The sequence below is a fragment of the Scleropages formosus genome, chromosome 1, assembly GCF_900964775.1.
Source record: "Scleropages formosus chromosome 1, fSclFor1.1, whole genome shotgun sequence".
NCBI classification, from domain to species: Eukaryota; Metazoa; Chordata; class Actinopteri; order Osteoglossiformes; family Osteoglossidae; genus Scleropages; species Scleropages formosus.
This window is the reverse complement of record NC_041806.1, coordinates 36,096,446-36,114,520: the sequence shown is the minus strand read 5'-3', so window position 1 is coordinate 36,114,520 and position 18,075 is coordinate 36,096,446. Positions and strand designations below refer to the sequence as shown.

The 18,075-nt window shown below is 38.0% G+C and overlaps 1 protein-coding gene across 8 annotated transcripts in view; it reads right to left on the bottom strand.

Annotated features, from left to right (window-relative positions):
- plcb4b (phospholipase C, beta 4b) overlaps positions 1 to 18,075 on the bottom strand; it is a 57,909-nt gene that overhangs the window by 17,340 nt on the left and 22,494 nt on the right. For all 8 annotated transcript variants that reach the window (XM_018743811.2, XM_018743815.2, XM_018743814.2 and 5 more), the window contains exons 4-21: positions 12,335 to 12,415; positions 11,961 to 12,020; positions 11,449 to 11,583; positions 8,421 to 8,500; positions 8,083 to 8,136; positions 7,507 to 7,588; positions 7,305 to 7,405; positions 6,769 to 6,826; positions 6,006 to 6,114; positions 5,201 to 5,411; positions 4,463 to 4,556; positions 3,401 to 3,480; positions 3,176 to 3,260; positions 2,983 to 3,073; positions 2,674 to 2,769; positions 2,268 to 2,302; positions 1,477 to 1,572; positions 813 to 957 (exon numbers count right to left, since the gene is read on the bottom strand). In XM_018743811.2, coding sequence (XP_018599327.1) covers positions 813 to 957; positions 1,477 to 1,572; positions 2,268 to 2,302; positions 2,674 to 2,769; positions 2,983 to 3,073; positions 3,176 to 3,260; positions 3,401 to 3,480; positions 4,463 to 4,556; positions 5,201 to 5,411; positions 6,006 to 6,114; positions 6,769 to 6,826; positions 7,305 to 7,405; positions 7,507 to 7,588; positions 8,083 to 8,136; positions 8,421 to 8,500; positions 11,449 to 11,583; positions 11,961 to 12,020; positions 12,335 to 12,415 — 1,693 coding nt within the window. The remainder of the gene's footprint in view (positions 1 to 812; positions 958 to 1,476; positions 1,573 to 2,267; positions 2,303 to 2,673; positions 2,770 to 2,982; positions 3,074 to 3,175; positions 3,261 to 3,400; positions 3,481 to 4,462; positions 4,557 to 5,200; positions 5,412 to 6,005; positions 6,115 to 6,768; positions 6,827 to 7,304; positions 7,406 to 7,506; positions 7,589 to 8,082; positions 8,137 to 8,420; positions 8,501 to 11,448; positions 11,584 to 11,960; positions 12,021 to 12,334; positions 12,416 to 18,075) is intronic.

Genomic DNA, 18,075 nt, shown 5'->3' with positions numbered 1-18,075 from the left:
GTGCATTTGTGCATTGTACCACATCACTGGCTCCTGCTGGCTTATGAGAGAATGGACAGAAGTCCACAAGACGAGACTGGACAGGACTTAATTGGGTTGAAAAGTGGGCAGGAAAAAATAATGTAAAACCTGCCTACTTAGTGTGACCTAATGCACATGACTGTTCAGATGAGTGAAGCTAGCTTTGGCATGGGTTGTGATTTTTACATTCCTGTAAACTAGCACTTTTACCAGAAGACATAGCAATCACATCCCCAAAAACACAGCAGAGGAAACAATGTAAAAACCACACCTCATATCTCTGACACATGCATGAGGAGTTTTCCAGTGAAAGTGCAGAACAGTCCACTAGCCACACACAGTCTTCACCAGCATAGCTTCAATATGTGTCTTGAAGTTATAGCACATATCATATGGTGTATATGATATAAACAGTACATTTGTGCACATATATCTGCATGTATATCAAAATATGCATCCAGTGCAATTCCTACAAACAAACTGTGAAATAATTTAAACATACATCAAACAAATAAGTGGGAGAAAGAAGTAGTTGGGAAAAGAAACACACTCCAGGAGAGGAAGAGTGAGTGGGAGCTGTTAGGAAAGAAATGATGTGCTCTGTATGCTGATGAAGTTATAGCATACTCTCCTGCGATGCACTGCCTCCTTGTGTACCATTCCACATGTTACACAGAAATATCACGTCTAAATTGAAAATTAAAGAAATGCTTGGGTTAAGGGCTATCCTCGGAGACACACAGGTTTTAATAACTTTTTGTACAGTATGACATTTTCTGGAGGTTACTTGCCTTCTGCCACTTCAAAGCTCTGGAACTTGACAGGTTGGGCATAGTTGACCATGGCAGAGAGGTATGGATGGATGTTAGTGGTGGCCCCCACATACTTGTAAGAGGCGATCAATGCTTGCTCATCATCCTCTGCTGTTTCACCAACCTGTTAATATAATGAGCAAAGAAATGTAAATTAAACATGAACTATAAAATATTAGTATCTTTAAGAATTAAAAAGTCGAGGAGCCAGTGCACAAGTTTATCAAGTTTCGAAAGATGAGTGATGATGCCTGTATAGCTACAGAGTGAGCTGAAACAAAACTTTACCATGTGGCTCACAGAAGCATCCTCTGGTTTATACAGTTATGTCTGATTCTGTCACTGCGATTTTTCTATTTTTGAGAAATCAATGTTTGAAACATCATTGCAAGCAATATATGTATGATAACAAAATCACAAGAATGTCCTCACTGAGAAGGCAGAGTCAATCCAATTAAAGGATAATTAACGTTTCTGTACCTGTTTCAAATGGTATGTTAATAACAGTCTACAATGTAATAAGGGATTGTATTACATTCAGACAGCCTATCGGTGCTATTTACATCTTGCACTTCAAGTCATAAGATGCATATAGAGGCAAAATTACCCAGTGAGACAAATCTTACACACATACTCTATTTACCTTCTTGTTATTGTCCTGGTCCGACGCTTCAGACACATCCGTGTTGTCTGTGGGTTCTGTTGTTTCCGATATCTCCGTGACCTCGTCATCAGTAACCTTATAAACATCAACCAAAAATTAAAGCAGTGTTAACCTCTCTGTTGTACCACTATATAGCATAAAAGTTAAAATGCACCACTACGATCACAGTAAAGGTACATCATTACTGAATCTCTTTCGTGAAGTTATAAATCTCACTGTAAAGAAAATTCCATTGTTAATTCTTCTCTGGTTACCTTATAACTAAGGAAATAAATGCACACCCCCTTTACATTAAAATGTTTATCTGTTCTATTTCTTTTATGCAACAGCAAAGACAAATTTAACAACATGTTTGACAGTTGCGGTTAACAATTACTTTACAGTGGCCACTTCCACTCACTGCCAGACCCATAGAAAGGCTCATATCAGTAAGACTGGAAATATGTTTAAAATGTTTGAGTAACATATACAATAGAATGGATTAAGTGCTGCAACATATATGATTCAACATCTTTGTAAGAACCCTGGTTGAAGTTATAGAAACACCTTGTAATTCAACTGTTTTTTTTTTAGGCCTGAACCCAGTTACTTTTCCCATAGTTCATTTTTACCATCTCAGCTGCGTTTTTTCACAGTAACATCTGCAACACTCATACCGGAAATTGAGCATATTGGTAAGATTCCTTGCAGCATGGAATACAGAGAGATCTAGCAGATCCTTTCTTTTAAAACCGTTAATATGTGTGCCTTTCTCACGAGAGATTGCTTACATTCTTGAGCTCTGGGTTCACATCTTTCACATCAGCTATACAGCATATGGAGTGCATGTAGGGGGAGAAAAAAGGAACATGTTTATCAATATGGCAATGAACATATATATGGCTTAGTCTATGAGTTCTATTACTTGCAGTCGCATTATGCTGCTGTGGTTAAGTGCATTGGCGCATGTGTATTACGTGTAATAGTATCACAGCTCTGTCAGAACTTATTGGGCACCATATAGAATACTCAAAAATACTCTAAAGCAATTTAAAATTTCTAAAGCATTGTTCAGTCTCTAGATACACACCATTACTTTGTCGTACCAATCTGTAAACAAAAAAGTATTCTCAAAAAGTCTCATATCTATGAAATAGAAGACAGTGGCTATATCCGGCATTAGGTATTAATGCTTACCGTTTTCAATCTCCTCATCATTTTCATCCTCCAGGATATTGGCGGGGGTACTCGTTTCACCTGCTTCCATTTGCTTTTTAAAGGCCTCCAGCTGCTCTGAAACCAGTCAGTTTAACAGTTTTGATTCTGAGGCTCCACAACTATAAATTCTCCTATAATAAACAGCTTGAAAAGGAAATAAACACTTGTCTAACTTCATTTTAATGCTTAATATTTACTGAAATCCCTGAATGCACAAAACATATTCTGCAGAAGCATGCATGGGATAATAAATCAATTTTTATCGTAATGTACCAAGAAGAAACCTACTTTGTTCAACTTCTGGCTTTAAGCGCTTGTTTTTGATAAGGATTTTTCTTTTGAGCTCATTGGGAGAAGGTAACGGTCTTGCAGGTTCAATCTGTGAGACAATAGAAGTAACAATGGAAAATGGACTTGAAACATGTTGCAATGAGGCACCTACATAAACACAAGTGGAGAGACAAGGAGAAAGAACACAAACCGGGAAGGTCTCCAGCGGCTGCTTGAGCAAGAGATCCCCAAAGATCTCTTCACAGTACTTAGCCATCTTGTATTGCTGTGGCTTACTGGGGGCGGGGATTTTAAAAATTAAAAAACATGAAGCGAAACCTACACTTCTCTTTACTGTGTGTGAAGCATGTTTTCATTTGAAGCATGTTAAAAAGAATTTATATTACCAAACAGTAAAATGCAGAGCATCATTCACCTGCAGTGGTTTTCAAACGAGAGAATCACGGGATACTCTGATGTCACAAAGGCTGTTTCTTTAATGGCTACAATCACATCCTAAAATCAAAGGAAACGACAGTGTGAGCACAACAGCTTCTACTACAGATCTGACATGTGTTTGCAAGAGGAACTGTTTTAACCTCGGATTCATTCTGAAAAAGCCCTGATTAAATTTAATACTGTACAAAGCTGATAACTTCATTGCAATTTAAACAGACATTGCTTTATACTGAATTTATTTCCAAAAAACCAATAAGTCCAGACCAGGTCATAATTATAGCTGATGTATGCAGAGTTGCGAGAAAGTTTATAACCCTTTAGATTATCTGGATTTCTGCATGAATGGCTCCTAAAATGTGATATGATCAAAGTCATAACAAAGATTGTAGACTTTAATTTCATATCGAATAAATAACATTTTACATTGCCATATTTTTATTGTACAAATGCTTTATTGTGGTTATTTATGGAAAAAGTATGTTTCCATGTATGACCTTACATTTAATAGTACTCCGTGACAAGTGGAACCTCCTTTACTGGCAATAACCTCAACTAAATGCTTTCTGTAGCTGCTGATCAGACCTATGTTGCAGTTAGGAGAAATTTTAGCAAGCAGAAATGCAGCTCATTTTTACTCTGCAGCAGGCAGAAATTTTAGGAAACAGGATGGTGAAGAAAATACAATTAAACTGGAAATGATCATATCTTCAAAAATATGTAATGCAGAGGTTTAACACAAAGAGCCAATGTACCTTATTTTATCACGTACATAGAACTGTTTTCTCATTTCACGCCTGAAACTGCTTGAATTCGACTTTGTATAGCATCTCCTCCTCAAAAGTAAACTTACCTTTTTGTTCGCAGACATCAGCACGTCTTTGGGCACAGACTGACAGTGCTCAACACGCATGCGTTTTACTGAAGTGAAAAGGACTGCAGTGGAGCTAATGAAACCTGAACTCATCTACCATCTCCACTGTATCTTTACAGCACAATTCCCATCCTTCCTGCAGGGGGGCGGTGGGCACTGGGCACTGACCTTGAACAATATGTCAGTGCACATAGCCTTTCCATGAGTGATAATGGGCTCCTGGTCCTCCCCTTTTCCATCCCAGCAGTCCAGCTCCACGCACCTGAACACACACACACACACACACACACACACACAGTCTGTGCTTTTTTATACAGCACTGCGAAGCAACAGTTTGCTTCATGAACAAATTTTCAGGAATGAGCAATGTCCTCATGGAGAACTGGTTGCTACTTGTTTTTAAGCACTGGGCTCTATCTGCGCTACAGGATAAGTTAACGCTTCACAAAGCTTTTTTGGAGTGAATGGAAGCAAAGTAAAGAGTGTATCAAAGTGAGGAAAAGACAAAGAGCCATTGCTTCTCAAGTCACAGTATCAAACCAGAAACCCAAGCTCAGAACTTCACACCGCATTTAGGTTAGTTTGCTATGTGCCAGCCTAATGTTGAGAAATGGGAAAATAAAAGCCTATCTCAAAAAAAAAAAAAAAAAAAAAAATCATAATTCAATTGATGAAAGAGGGCTTACCAACTACCAGTATTTACTTACATAAAGGGTGTTTATTATTTTTTTCCCCCCTTTAGGTGGTGCGAATGGAAACATTCGGTATGAATGATTCATTGCATTCCTCACCAACACCCTTCAAGGTTCTACATTCTGCTATTAACACAAATGACCTTATGCATGCAGTCCTCTGTGTTAGAACAGTTTGTTAGAACAGCCTGAAATGACATCACCACTTCTGTACCTGCATCCAGACAGCAGAACCTGCCGGTACATCTCCACGGAGGACTTTCCCCCGAACTGTCGTCCGGTCAGGTAGGTGTTGTGAGAAGAGCTGATGAAGTAGTGGGCCAGCGACTGGTCCATGTCTTGGTACAGCTCCAGGCGATCCAGGAAGACTGGGGCATTCTCATCTGACATAAGGTACCGGCAAAAGCCGTCGCTAGACATGCGACCTGCAGACAAAGGAGATTACAAGGTATTTAGGAGTCAGTGTTGGAAAGTTTGGCATATAGGCTTGTATAACCATACAGTTTCTGGGAAGAGTAACTGCAATACACTTTTAGGCTAATAGAAACTACAGCAATGAGCACAGAGAGAAAGTATGCTCAGCACCATTGGTCTTCTTTCCATGTGAGGCCACTTTCTTGGCATATTCTGATTTCAGAGTTAAGGTGAAGTTTCTACATTTCCAAAGAATTCATAGCATTGTTACAGTAGGAACAGTGCTAAATAAAATCCAAACTCCTTTAATAGACACTGATACAGTTTTAATATTCACAGTCCCTTTCTCTTGATGCTAACTTTGCAGTTTACTAACAAAAACAGGAGAACTTTCAGGAACAATTTTAAGTGGTCACTGTAAATTACAACTTTAACCCACTGCCAAAAGAAATAAGTTAGTCATGCAATTCTTCCTTTAAGGCAAACTGCCAGAACAAATGACTAATTTTTTTCTACAGATTAATGAGTACTGGTAATTGAAATGTCTGATTTCTGAGCGAGGAGAAGGAGGGAGCTTTTGCTTTCTCATGCTGTCTCCTGATTACCTTTCTTTTTAAGGTCTTCATCTCGCTCATACTTCTCTATTATCTGCATTGCCCTTTTGGGATCATAGAATGGGAACAGAATCTCATTGAGCCGAGGGTCTCGTTGGTGCTAGAAGAGCAAAACAAAAACAACAAAAAAAAAAAAAAAAAAAAAAAAAAAAAAAAAAAAATATCAAAAACTCAACGCCACTGTGCCTTCAAATGTCCAGGGAAGCCAACAGTGTAATTTCTAAAGGTAACAACTGAAATTCAAGAAAATTTGTAATGACAGAGACATGTACTTTATAACCTTTTTAATCACTTGAACTAAAAACACAGGGATTAAAGCTCAGAGATACTTAAATGCTTCTTTGAACAACGTGTGAAACGTCAACACAATTACACAATGCACAAGGCTTGAAAGCAAAGGCAATAAAAATAACATGTAAAAACTTCAAAACAGAAAACTATTGTTTTCATAGTAAGACACAGCAGAGAACATTCTTGTGTGGCTTGAAATGTCAGCAACATGATTTACAGTGCTCCTCTTTAGTGAAATTTTAAAACTATATTTAAGCAAAAAGAAACACACACCAACAGGACAGATGCAAAGCAAGACAGGACAAAAAAAGCTGGGCATTATCTAGTACGACCCCAGGGAGCATCGTGGTTACACTAAGAGGCACAGAGACATCAAAGAGTGATGAAGAGCGTGACACATGCAGTGTGGAAGGATGGAGGAGCAAGTGGTGGCACAGAAAAGTTAATGAATGAAAAAGCTTACTTCATTCAGAAAGCTGACTAATTGGTCTACGCTTAAATAATCAGTTTTGTCTCCATTGCTGAAAAGGAATTAATTAGAAAAAAGTTATAATCTTTAATTAATGAAAACGAATAAATAGAAGGTTCTCATGTATCAACTGCAACACATAATTTTAAAGATTTTACAGATTCATTAAAATACCACTTCTTGTGACAAATTTAAAAAACAAGAAACCTCTCGTTAGTTTAACAAACAGGTTAATATTAAAACTCTTGAAGCAGGTTAGGTTTCTCAGAGATGTTAGTAGAGCAGATGCAGACTGTCCCCAGGGTGCATCATTTGCTGCACTCTGAAAAGACTAACCAAGACAAAAGTTCAGTAACATAGATACTCTTTTGCGTTTATGCCTTTGTTAACGAGAGATTATTAAAAAGGGTAAATTACACATGATGTTCTCTTGTTTCTTTTCCTAGACACACAAGTTAACGTACAATTATAATGTTCTTTTCTAACGGTTACGTTTCTAAAAATAGTTGGCATTGTTTTTGTGAACTCACATTTTTTTGAATAACTCTTCTAAATCAGTCCGTGGACAAATCTTCTGCGTGAGGGCATAAAACATGTCAAACGTGAAGACGGAGTGCTCAATTTCATCATTCTGCAATGAGAGTGTCAGATTGCACAGTGAAACACAGTGCCGGTTCAGCCAGCGCTCACGCAGCATCGCTGTGGATGCCATTCAGGGCGTCTGTGGCTCACCTTCCCGCTGGGTAGGCCAAGCTCCTTCAGAGCCTGGAAGATCCCCTTCTCCGTTTTCCCAGAAGCAAAAGTCCGTGTGATACTGGAGAACAATGACGAAACATACTGTTAGAGCACTTTCCTCTTTCTCTATTGCTGCCAGCTCCTGTCCGTCTCTTCTAGCGTTTCACTCAGTTCAAGGTGCATCATAGTGCCTGTTGCTCCAGTAATGGCTTACGTTAGTTGAGCTCATAGACTCATTTATAAAGCTACCATCTCTGGGTAGAAAATGCAACATGTAAAATATGGATGAAAGAACTATTTCTTTTCCTAGCCCCCACTCAGAAAGCTTAAAATACCACAGGAGCAAACAACACAAACTAAAAAACTGATTAAAAATTCACAATACTTTAATTTTTAAGGCTTATTTTGACTACTTTTTTTAAATACACAATTTATGTGTTGAGGAAGACTATTTGAAGAAGCCATCTCCCATCCACTTGTTCAAAACCTTACAATATCTACAGAACATATTTTTTGGAAGTTACAGTTTCAGACTTCACATCCCACCAGTGATCCTTCATTACTACCACTTACCTTCTTACAGGGATTTTGCCATTGATGTTTGTCAGAAATGACAACTTCATCCAGCTAAATTAAGATGAAAAGCTCAAATTAATGTAAATATATTCAATACATTTAGTCAAATGTTTCATTTATATGAACATTTATGTAATTTCGACTCCAACAGAACAAGCCATCTGGAAAATAAAGAATATACTGTACGTGTATTTGAAACTGGCACTGAGAAACCTAAGATCAACAGGAAGACATGGTGACTACAGAACACTGCAGACAGATCTGTAGTCTCTCTCTGAATGTGGAGACTAAGGTGAAGTATTACTGTGCCAAGTTAATTCAGGGGGTCTACTCACTGTTTCTTCAGGCAGGTCATTGGACACACATTGTTTGCTTTGAAGTTATGAATCACACTCCTGAGGCCTTCCGTCCATTGCTGGGGGGGAAGAAAAAATTAAACACATTTGGACAAAATAAAGCGGAATCCATTTTTTACTTTTGTTTCAGGCAAAGCAATAAAAACGACTCTACCAACTGCTTGATGGTAGATGTCTTCAGAAATTCCACAAAGCTCAAGGGAATGTTCTCAAGACATGTGAGAAAAGAGCAGTCTGCAAATAGCTTCAGATCAACCTATTGTTATATACTTACATACAAATAACCATATATTATTCATCTTCATTTTTCATCTTGCATAATTAAACAGAAAACACCTTGCACTTGGACTCTCTCTAGCCTGTGAACACTGCACAGCCTTCTCTGAAGGCCAGCAGATGGATCCCTTCTTGACACATTGTCTGTGTGAAGTATGTATAATAAATTGTATCGCAGCCAATTCAATTTATAAATCTGACTGACTTTGTCTCTTTGAGGAACATCCAAGAGATGTATTTAAATGGCAAACGTCTGGCAGTGCTACACAAGAATCATCTCCTGTTTTGCTAAACATATTAAAATACCTTTTTGTACAAATGAAGGTTTTCAACAATACCAGCTATGAAATATATCTAAGTTTTTTTTTAAAGTTCATTTTATTTCTACTTCCTCAAATTGGAAAGGATCAAATATTTCATAAAAACACCTTTTTTATTGTGAAACAATTTGGATGTACTGCATATTACTCATATCAAGCTTCACCTTCATCACGAATCTTTATGTTTCGGTGGGTATGTAGCACTTCGAAGTGATTCCAGTAACTGGATCCACTGGAGGGCAGCACAGCCTAATGTTCCTCCAGCCAAATCCAGACAATCCAGATTTCCGCAGTTTCACATTTAATGCGTTAGGCGTTTTTCCTTTTTGTGCTTTGTGGGTGAGGACAATCTACCTATACCTACAAAGAGACTGTTTTCCTGGGACAGAATAACCTCACATGAAGAAAACAAAAACAGGGAGAATGTGGGATGACAGTGCAATTGCATGGTTCCTTCTGAGGACAGACACACCCCCGAGAGCACAGCGGGGCTCCAGTACACTGTCTTTATGTGTTACTCTAGTTTTCATAACTGGGCTTTCTAAAGCTTTGTGGCTTGTGTTCCAAGTTGTGCAAGATTGTACTGGAGTTTGCACACATCCAGCATTCTGCTCATACAGAGAGTGCAATTCAGTTGCAACTAATGTCAAAATTACACATAGAACTCCAGCAATCATGTTACAGATTGTGGTTGGGTGCTGGACCTCCATATGTATGCATGCAACTCTTTAAGAGTATTAAGAGTAAAAATTAGTATTTACTGTTTCTTGGCAGCAAAACTCACTCAACAGAAAAAAGGGGGTTTGCTTTTTTTTTTTGCAGATTCACAGAGCTGCGAAGGAAAGATTTCATTCAGAATGAAATTTATTATAGCTATGTCAAAGATTTTACATAAATATTTTTTGAATGCAAAGTGAAAGATGCCAATTAGAGCTGCATGTTTATTTCATGAAAAGATTCCATACTTATAGCCTGCTCTGTTGTCCTGTTATAAAGGAGACACATATTCAGTATTTAAGGTCAAACAGTTTTTAATACGGTCTCCCTGAGCTATTCTCCATTAAACTCAAACACACTCATTTCTATACTCCATGGTTTCATTCTCTTATACCATGTAATGTGCTGGAGGAACATGGCACTGCCTTGCAAGTATAAAGCAGAACACAGCACAGTGACAAAGGCTGTGGGCATTATGTATTTTTTATTTTCAGTCAAAGGAGACTAGTATAGCTTCAAGTTCATAAGAGATAATAAAATAAAGGTCCCATGACGGAGTGGCATCCCATTCACAGTATTCTTTGCCTAATGTCAGATGTTTCCAAGATAAAGGAACATTGAGAATAGAGTGAATAGAGACCAAATTTTCATTCATAATAGCTTTATCTAATGAACCTAACCCATGAATAAATTGAGGGATTAATCTCTATTAATATGCTTTTACTTTTTGTGACATAGTAGTTGGACTTGCATTCAATTTGAGTTACAAAGAGACTTCTGGTCCCAACTGGATTCATAAGCTGAGGTACAAGTCTATACAATGTACAGCAGATTTAGGTACAGGGACAGACAACTGATGTTTTTAAAAAGATATGATACAGATCACATTAGAAATGGACAGTGCATTGATTGTATTAACAATAGTAATAATGGCAGCAACAAATTAACAGATGGAAGGCAAGCAGTTACAAAAAAAAATCCAAAGAAACCTCATCATTAATGAGTGATATGGTATTTAGAAAGTGGACTCACCACGATCCCCTTAGTTACAAATGTGTTTCCTTGTTACCACCCTTCGTGACACCTGAACAATTTTAAGGACTCAACGAATATGCAACTGCAAAATCTTGTCTTTACTTGTCTTACTACTTTTTTAAAGCTTTTACTGATTTGACCTCTTTTTTTGTGGTTATTGCACTCTTGCAGAGTGTTTGTTTGCTGATGTTTTTGGAAGGATGGAAGTGCCATGGAGTCGAGGCCAATTCAGAACACATGCCTGGTTTCCAAGGCAAGGGAGGAATGGAAGTGGTTTGCCTACATGGTTTATCGGCACCTTCTTCCGTGCATATCTGAAGGGTGCATACATGGGGAGAAAAAAAGCAAACTCTTCACACCCTGGGCTTGAGCTGTGAGGCACCAGCTTTACTGACCCACCGTATCCCCATACGTTACCTGCATTTACAATAATATAGTTGATTAATTATAAAACTCTCATCATAAAGATAAAATGGCCTTTTGTTTTCTACAGAAAGGGGTATCCAGTGAGGGAACGTTGGACAGCAGCGAAAGGATGGGTGGGAGTCAGGCAGCAAGAAAGCAGGCAGCTATGAGGCCTAATACTGTCAACAGAGCTGCTACTCTGAGGAGGCTCCCCTCCTGCTCTTGTCCAACATTCTTGGAGGAAATGGGGTTACCTTAGCAACGTCGGCACTGTCCGCCACCATGTACATAAAGCTGAGATTGACCAGGTCAGTTCCGCTGCAGATGCAGATGATGCGGCCTTCCAAGTCACTTTCTGCAGCTTCCAGGGATGAGAGGATCTTTGGGTCCTGAGGTAGAAGACATAAGAAAAATATCCACATGAAAACTACACTTTTTTTTTTAAAATACATACAGTATATATCAAAAAGTGTGATAAGCATGTACAAAAAAAAAAAAAAATCCCAAAAACAGAATACCTCTTTGAAGTAACAACTTTACACACAAAAAAACCCCACAATATACTACTGTTTTATTTTAAAAACTCAAGCACAAAATTACTGGCCAAGTTTTCCCAGTGGTTATTGTTAATATAATGAGATCAGGAGGAGTCAGACATGCTGAGAAAGAGTATCCTCCTCAAAGCAGTCATGAACCACTACCACTAGTGTATGGCTAAGATACAAGAAACCAATGGCTGGCAGAACTGTGTGTTGTAGAAGTTCACCTTGGGCACTGGAGCACTGCGGATACTGTTGATCAATGAGCATTCCAAAACCTGGCCTTCCTAAACAAAAATAAACACAAAAACACATCTGCAGTACTGAGCAATTGGCTTAAGACCCAGGAAAAAATGTAGAAAGTGAAAATTTTCATTTACACTTGTATTTCAGGAAAGAATTTGATAACTCTTGGCAGAAACTATAATACAGCTACATTTGAGAAACAAGAATTGCAAAAATAATAATGCCATGACCTCTTTATAAACTTAATTCTTATCAGTAATGATTTACACTACTTTAAAGCAAGTGACTATTTTTGCAGTCTCAGCTTCAGGGAGCTGCTGTACCTGAGCAGCTCAAGTCCAATGAGCTGTCATACCTTTCCTTCACTTTTCCATGTGAGAAAGAAGCCATATTCATCCACTTTGAAAAGACAGTCTGGTTCAAAGACGAATGGATCCTGAAAAACAGATTTTTTTTTTTTTCCATTGCTCACACTTCATACAATTGCTACTTAAATACAGCATGGTGTAGTTGACGAGTTTGTGTACTGAACGTAGTGCAGCCTCACAACAGTAAACCAGCCTGATTTGTTACCAAACAGCCAAATGCTCTCGTAGATCAAGAGTTGAACCCAGGCTCACTGGCTGCAGCTCACTCTATTTCTAGTGTTCCTGATTTTGCTGAGGAACATTGTTTGTGGAGAGAATTTATTTTTAGATTTGTGTTCATTTCAATTCAGTTTGAAGTTAATTTATTATAACTGAGGCTTTTATAGAACCAAATCGGTGTGAACTGGCTCCAAAACTTACAAACATAAATGAGACAAGAAAATCTGTTCCTACTAGTCTTGTTGGTGAAAGTCAATTTGGAGTGACAAAGTTACAATCAATAAAATGGTAATAATACAGACTTCCCATAAATTTAAGGTGTAGGGTCTGTAACAATGTTAAAAATAGCTATTATAAAGGACTAATACATCTTATTTACTTCCAAGACAAGCTCCAGATCATGACAAGCCTGCACTAGACATGCGGTTAATAATAAATCAATTAACAGTAAGTCACTTTTCAGAGACGTGCCAGGCAAATGAATGAATATTATAAATATAAAGTGCACTGAAAGAACAGAAGACATCCATCTTGAGTCATCAAGTCACACAAACTAAATCAAAGCATAAAAATATGAAAACGAAACCTCAATCATGTCTTACATTTGTCGTCACTTTGGTACTATCTATGGAAATGTAAGAACGGATGTGAAATATGACATACCAATCTGATGCTATAAAAATGTTTCTCAGTTTCTTGCTAATGTCACTTACTGTAACAATATACTAACGGGGTATACACTACCAACAACAATGGCTATTATTACAGAGAAAATGTGCAGATTTTAAGTCACAGTAGGAACTAAGTCTGGTTAGAACAATGCCTTTCTACTCCTGAATCTGATACAAGAGAGTATTTTGCAAGCAGATAGCAGTATTAAATTACCTCAAGTGAGATGTAATGATTTTGGAACATCACTGCTGTCAGATTACAATGTGTTGCTCCACCAGCTTCTTACAGTGCACTGTCCATGTTTTCCTTTGTACATAGTACACTGGATAAGGATTTTGGCCAAATCAACACTGTTTCTGTATTTTTAAATCAACATACCACAAAGCAAAATGTCGTACAGCAAATTAATCTAAATACTATACATACACTTAAAAAGGTTGTTTCACATTTTCCATATTTGCATAAGTTGCTCATAGTTGCACAAGTAACAATACTGAAGCACATTTATCAACTAATATTCAACTCTTAAAACACTATTTTCATAAAGATCTGCAAAATGTGAATTTATGGTGATGGCTTATAACTAAGATAATTCAGATAGCATCACAACAGGGAACGTTAAAGACCCTATAACTTTGTAATTGTAATTTAAGGTCCCCATTCAGAATTCAGTGAACTTGTGAAGTAAAACTACAGAAAAGACAGTTTTTGCATGAACATGTAACATATGTCTGTGTCACAAACATTTGAGTTACGAATTTTTTTAAAGATACAGACACTTCAGGATTTATTTGTAGTTGCTTTTTCTTCATCCTTCTTTCCTAACATTTCTCTGCTGTAGAGCAAAAATGCCAAGGATTTCCAATATCTGCCACTAGCATACAGTAAAACGCACTCAAATGAGTAAAGGAGGGTGGTAATGTGAGAAAAAGGAGGCAGGGGGGTGGGTAATGTGAGGTGGGTCATGGTTTGCAGTGTTTTGTGGATTTCACAGATAGTTTTCATTTTGCATATTTTTTTACTGCTACAGCCAAAACTTTTACAGAAATGACAGTAGAGAGGTACATACTCGTAATTACGCTTTTTTTGACCCAGGTTTAAATCCCACCTCCAGCAAAAGTACCCTTGGGCAAGATCCTAACCCTAAAAACTGCCTATTTAAATGGGTAAATCATTATAAGTTATAAATGAATCTAATGTTTAAGGGGAGCAGGTCGATCAGTGGTAAATGACATGGACTTGAAAGCTTAAGAAGTGGAAATTTATCATATATTTAGCTCTGCAGCTAAAAATCCAACTGTAAATATCCAGTTAAGCTAAGTAGTCACAGAGAGTCATCCCTGCATAAACAGCCTGTATTCCCTAAACATCATCTGGAAGCACCCACCAGGTCCCACCTTTTACTTTGGTAAACCTCCTCAAGTATGATTGACAGCCACACATAAATACATCAATTTCCATGAGGGCGGTGACCGAGTATAATTAAATTTTGAGCCGGATTTCAAAGACCTGATTTTCATTTGAAAAACTCTGTGAAACTAGGTTTTGAGCTGGATTCTTATGTCCTCATGATGTTGACAATCTCCTGAAAACAGCCGACTAAGATATTTCCTAGGAAATGTATATTAAAAGGCAGTTCCAGAAATGGCCTTCTCCCACCAAAAAGATCTACTGGAAATTTCTGGATCTGGACCAGACACCACCAGCTGGGTTAGCAGAGGAACCTTCAAAACAACAGGCTACCATTATCACTGAGGTGGTGAGCACTGCACCAGACCTTGAGTTGGGCCAGGTGTCCGTATATATTCTGGTGCCACTGATCTGGCTGATGGGGGATGGAGGTGTGTGTGCAGCACATACACACTGGAACACTTTACCTGTGTGAAGCCCTGGGAGCTGAAGCAGGCAGACAGACACCATGCTGCTCAAAGACCGCTAGGCTGGCCGGAGCCCTACGGCACACACGGCCGTGCTCAGTAGGGCTCCTATGATCTTTCTGAGACCATCACACCACTCATCCCACACCCATGGTGACTTTGTCTGAACGAGGCACCACTCTTCACTGGGTAAAGCTTCTAAAGTGATATTCTGTACAATGTGCTCTCACAGTGTTGTGATGCTGAGCACTTCCTTTCTCACTTTGCAGGACACTACACTAAAGTGGACTTAACTAATTTATCGATCAGGTCTGACAAAATTTAACTCCTCATTGAAGTTTGTTTTTTTTTCTCCCAACAACTCATTTCAAGTTTAAATATGATGCAAACAAACTGTGGTAAGACAGCTGATACTCAAGTGCAATCAAAAATTTTAAGTAACATTAGGTAAAGTAACTGGAATAAGCCATTCAGACATAAGTTAATTTGTTTCTTTTAGATGAAGTGTTCGTATCTGTCCTACAGATGAATAAAAAAATATTCACTTTATTAATCAGTTTTATTATTAATCCAGTCTTGATTTTTCCCTTTGTATTAATCTTGTGTCATGATGAAACAATAATGCATGAGAAGAGATTACTGGCACACAGCAAGATGACAACAGTACTATTAATTTTTATACCATCACCCATGACTTTAAAAGATATTGTTCTGCAAAAAACAGGTAATCTCACTATTTACTGCTGGGGAAAATTAATAACTCATGTTGCTTTCACACATTGGCCTTGTTAGTTTTCATTTATTGTGTTGTGGAGGGGTAAGTGTTGTCAAATTGAATTCAACTCATGGCAACCACTTGTGCGATTTAATGGTAAGGGAGGCTACAAATGTGGTTTACAAGTTCTTTCTTCCACACATGTTCTGATTGTGAAAGGAAACGTGAAATTGGGGAGAACATGGAAGCTCTGCACAAACCAAGCCAGATTTGAACCCATGTCTGAACATGTAGTCCATGTGCTGTAAGGCACCTGCACCATCTGCTGTGCACAATGCAGCACAAGAACTGTAGTGACCCAAAATGGCCCTGTGGTTCTTTTTGTTACAATGAATGAATGGTACTCATCTTACAAGGACAACTAGGACCTGAAGAATATTCACAACTCAGTTTGTCCATAACTCCAAAATCACTTTTCCAATTATGATACAATCAAAAAAAAAAAAATTCATCCATCCACTTATTAATGGCTCAGGTTCTTCATAAATCTCAGACAAAGCTATAATAAACAAACAGTACTCCATAATCCTTTCATCCATCCATCATCAATTGCTGCCTATGCAGTGCAGGGTTGTAGTGGTCCTCTGTATGCACATGCAGCAAGGCAGAGGGACACAGGATGCGATTCCATTACATCACAGTGTAACACTTATTCTCTTTTAATTTAAAAAGTAGATTAAAAATAAAACATATTTAAAATTGCTGAAAATAAAACTGAGCTGTCTCCACAACACCTCATTTAATGCTGTTGACCAATGATCATTGTGAACTTTATTATTTATACAATCAATAAGAGCTTAATAAAACATATGTCCCTCAATTTACTTACAGGTAAGGTTATGCAAAAGTATTCCCCTCCCCCTCCAGCCTTGTGCCCTGTGTTGCCAGGTTAGGCTCCACTTTACAGTTACCCCACTTGGGACAAGTGGTTGTGGACATTGTGTGTGTATTATGCAAAAGTTTAAAAATATGTACTACTATAGTAAATAAAAATATTCTAACATTTCAACCAACATTATCAAAAATCAGCTTAAAATAAAAATGTGTATATTCCATAAACGCCTATCTATTGCTGACTAAGTCATATCTGAGTACATTTAGGCCTTTTTTAAACTATGTACAGTGTGTTTTCTGGGGACCATTTTGCACAGACAGTCCAAATTAATAGGAATACTGATCTATGAATAGTGTACTTACTTTAGTCTGGACTTGATCACCTTAAACCACTGACATACTCATTACCATTTAATGCCCCTACTGAATCATAACATGAATGCAAGGAAACATAAGGAAACTCGGGACCTATCACTTAGTATCCTGCTAAAGGTCCAGACTGGGAGTTTTTTAATGCAGAAATAAAGAGTGATAATTCAACACAAGTTGCACACTTCTGACCAAAATAAAGTCATGCTTGTGTGTTAAAGGCTACCTTGGGTCGTTTTCATACATTTTACGCTTTCTATGACATTTACAGAACGGCACTGAGCACAATTTGAGCTTAGGTAAAAGATATCACTGAGTAACTAGGTGTAGCTGAGTGGCCGAGCGAACGCAATCCTAGCGAGATCTCCTAAATGTACATAGGGGAAGTCAGCTGAATTAGTCACATGATGTTCTCACTTATTCTTCAGGACTAATACTAAACCAAAGTAATTGAACAATGGCATAATTATTTGCAACATACAAATAAAATAAAAAGTGAGTTTACGGAGCCTTTAATAACGTCAAATTCTGCTCACTGTTCACTTTGTGCCACCAAGGAGAAAATGCCTCACACCTGTTAGACCATTACAACCATGCATTCTGGCAGGGACTTATCTATTAATGACAAGCATCTCCATTCTTATCACATTATCTTAGAGCCACAAAATGATACACGTGCAGGCAAACTCAAATTCAAAGCTGTGTCCGTTACTTTCTGTTCTCCCCATATACGTTCAAAAAAGCTGAAAAGGCTGCTCAGTAAGCCATAGCCCACTGAAGATCGGTTGCTGACCAGACATGGACCACCTGACAATTCTCGAAACTGCTTACAAAACGCAACCAATTTTTTCCTAATTGTGTAATGCTAGCATGTGCAAGATAGGTGGGCAGTCAGGTGGTCTGGGTCCTCAAAGGTTTTTACTCCTCAACCAGCCTCAGAAGGCTGCTTCCTCTTCTGTTGGCATTTCCCCCCCCCCTTATT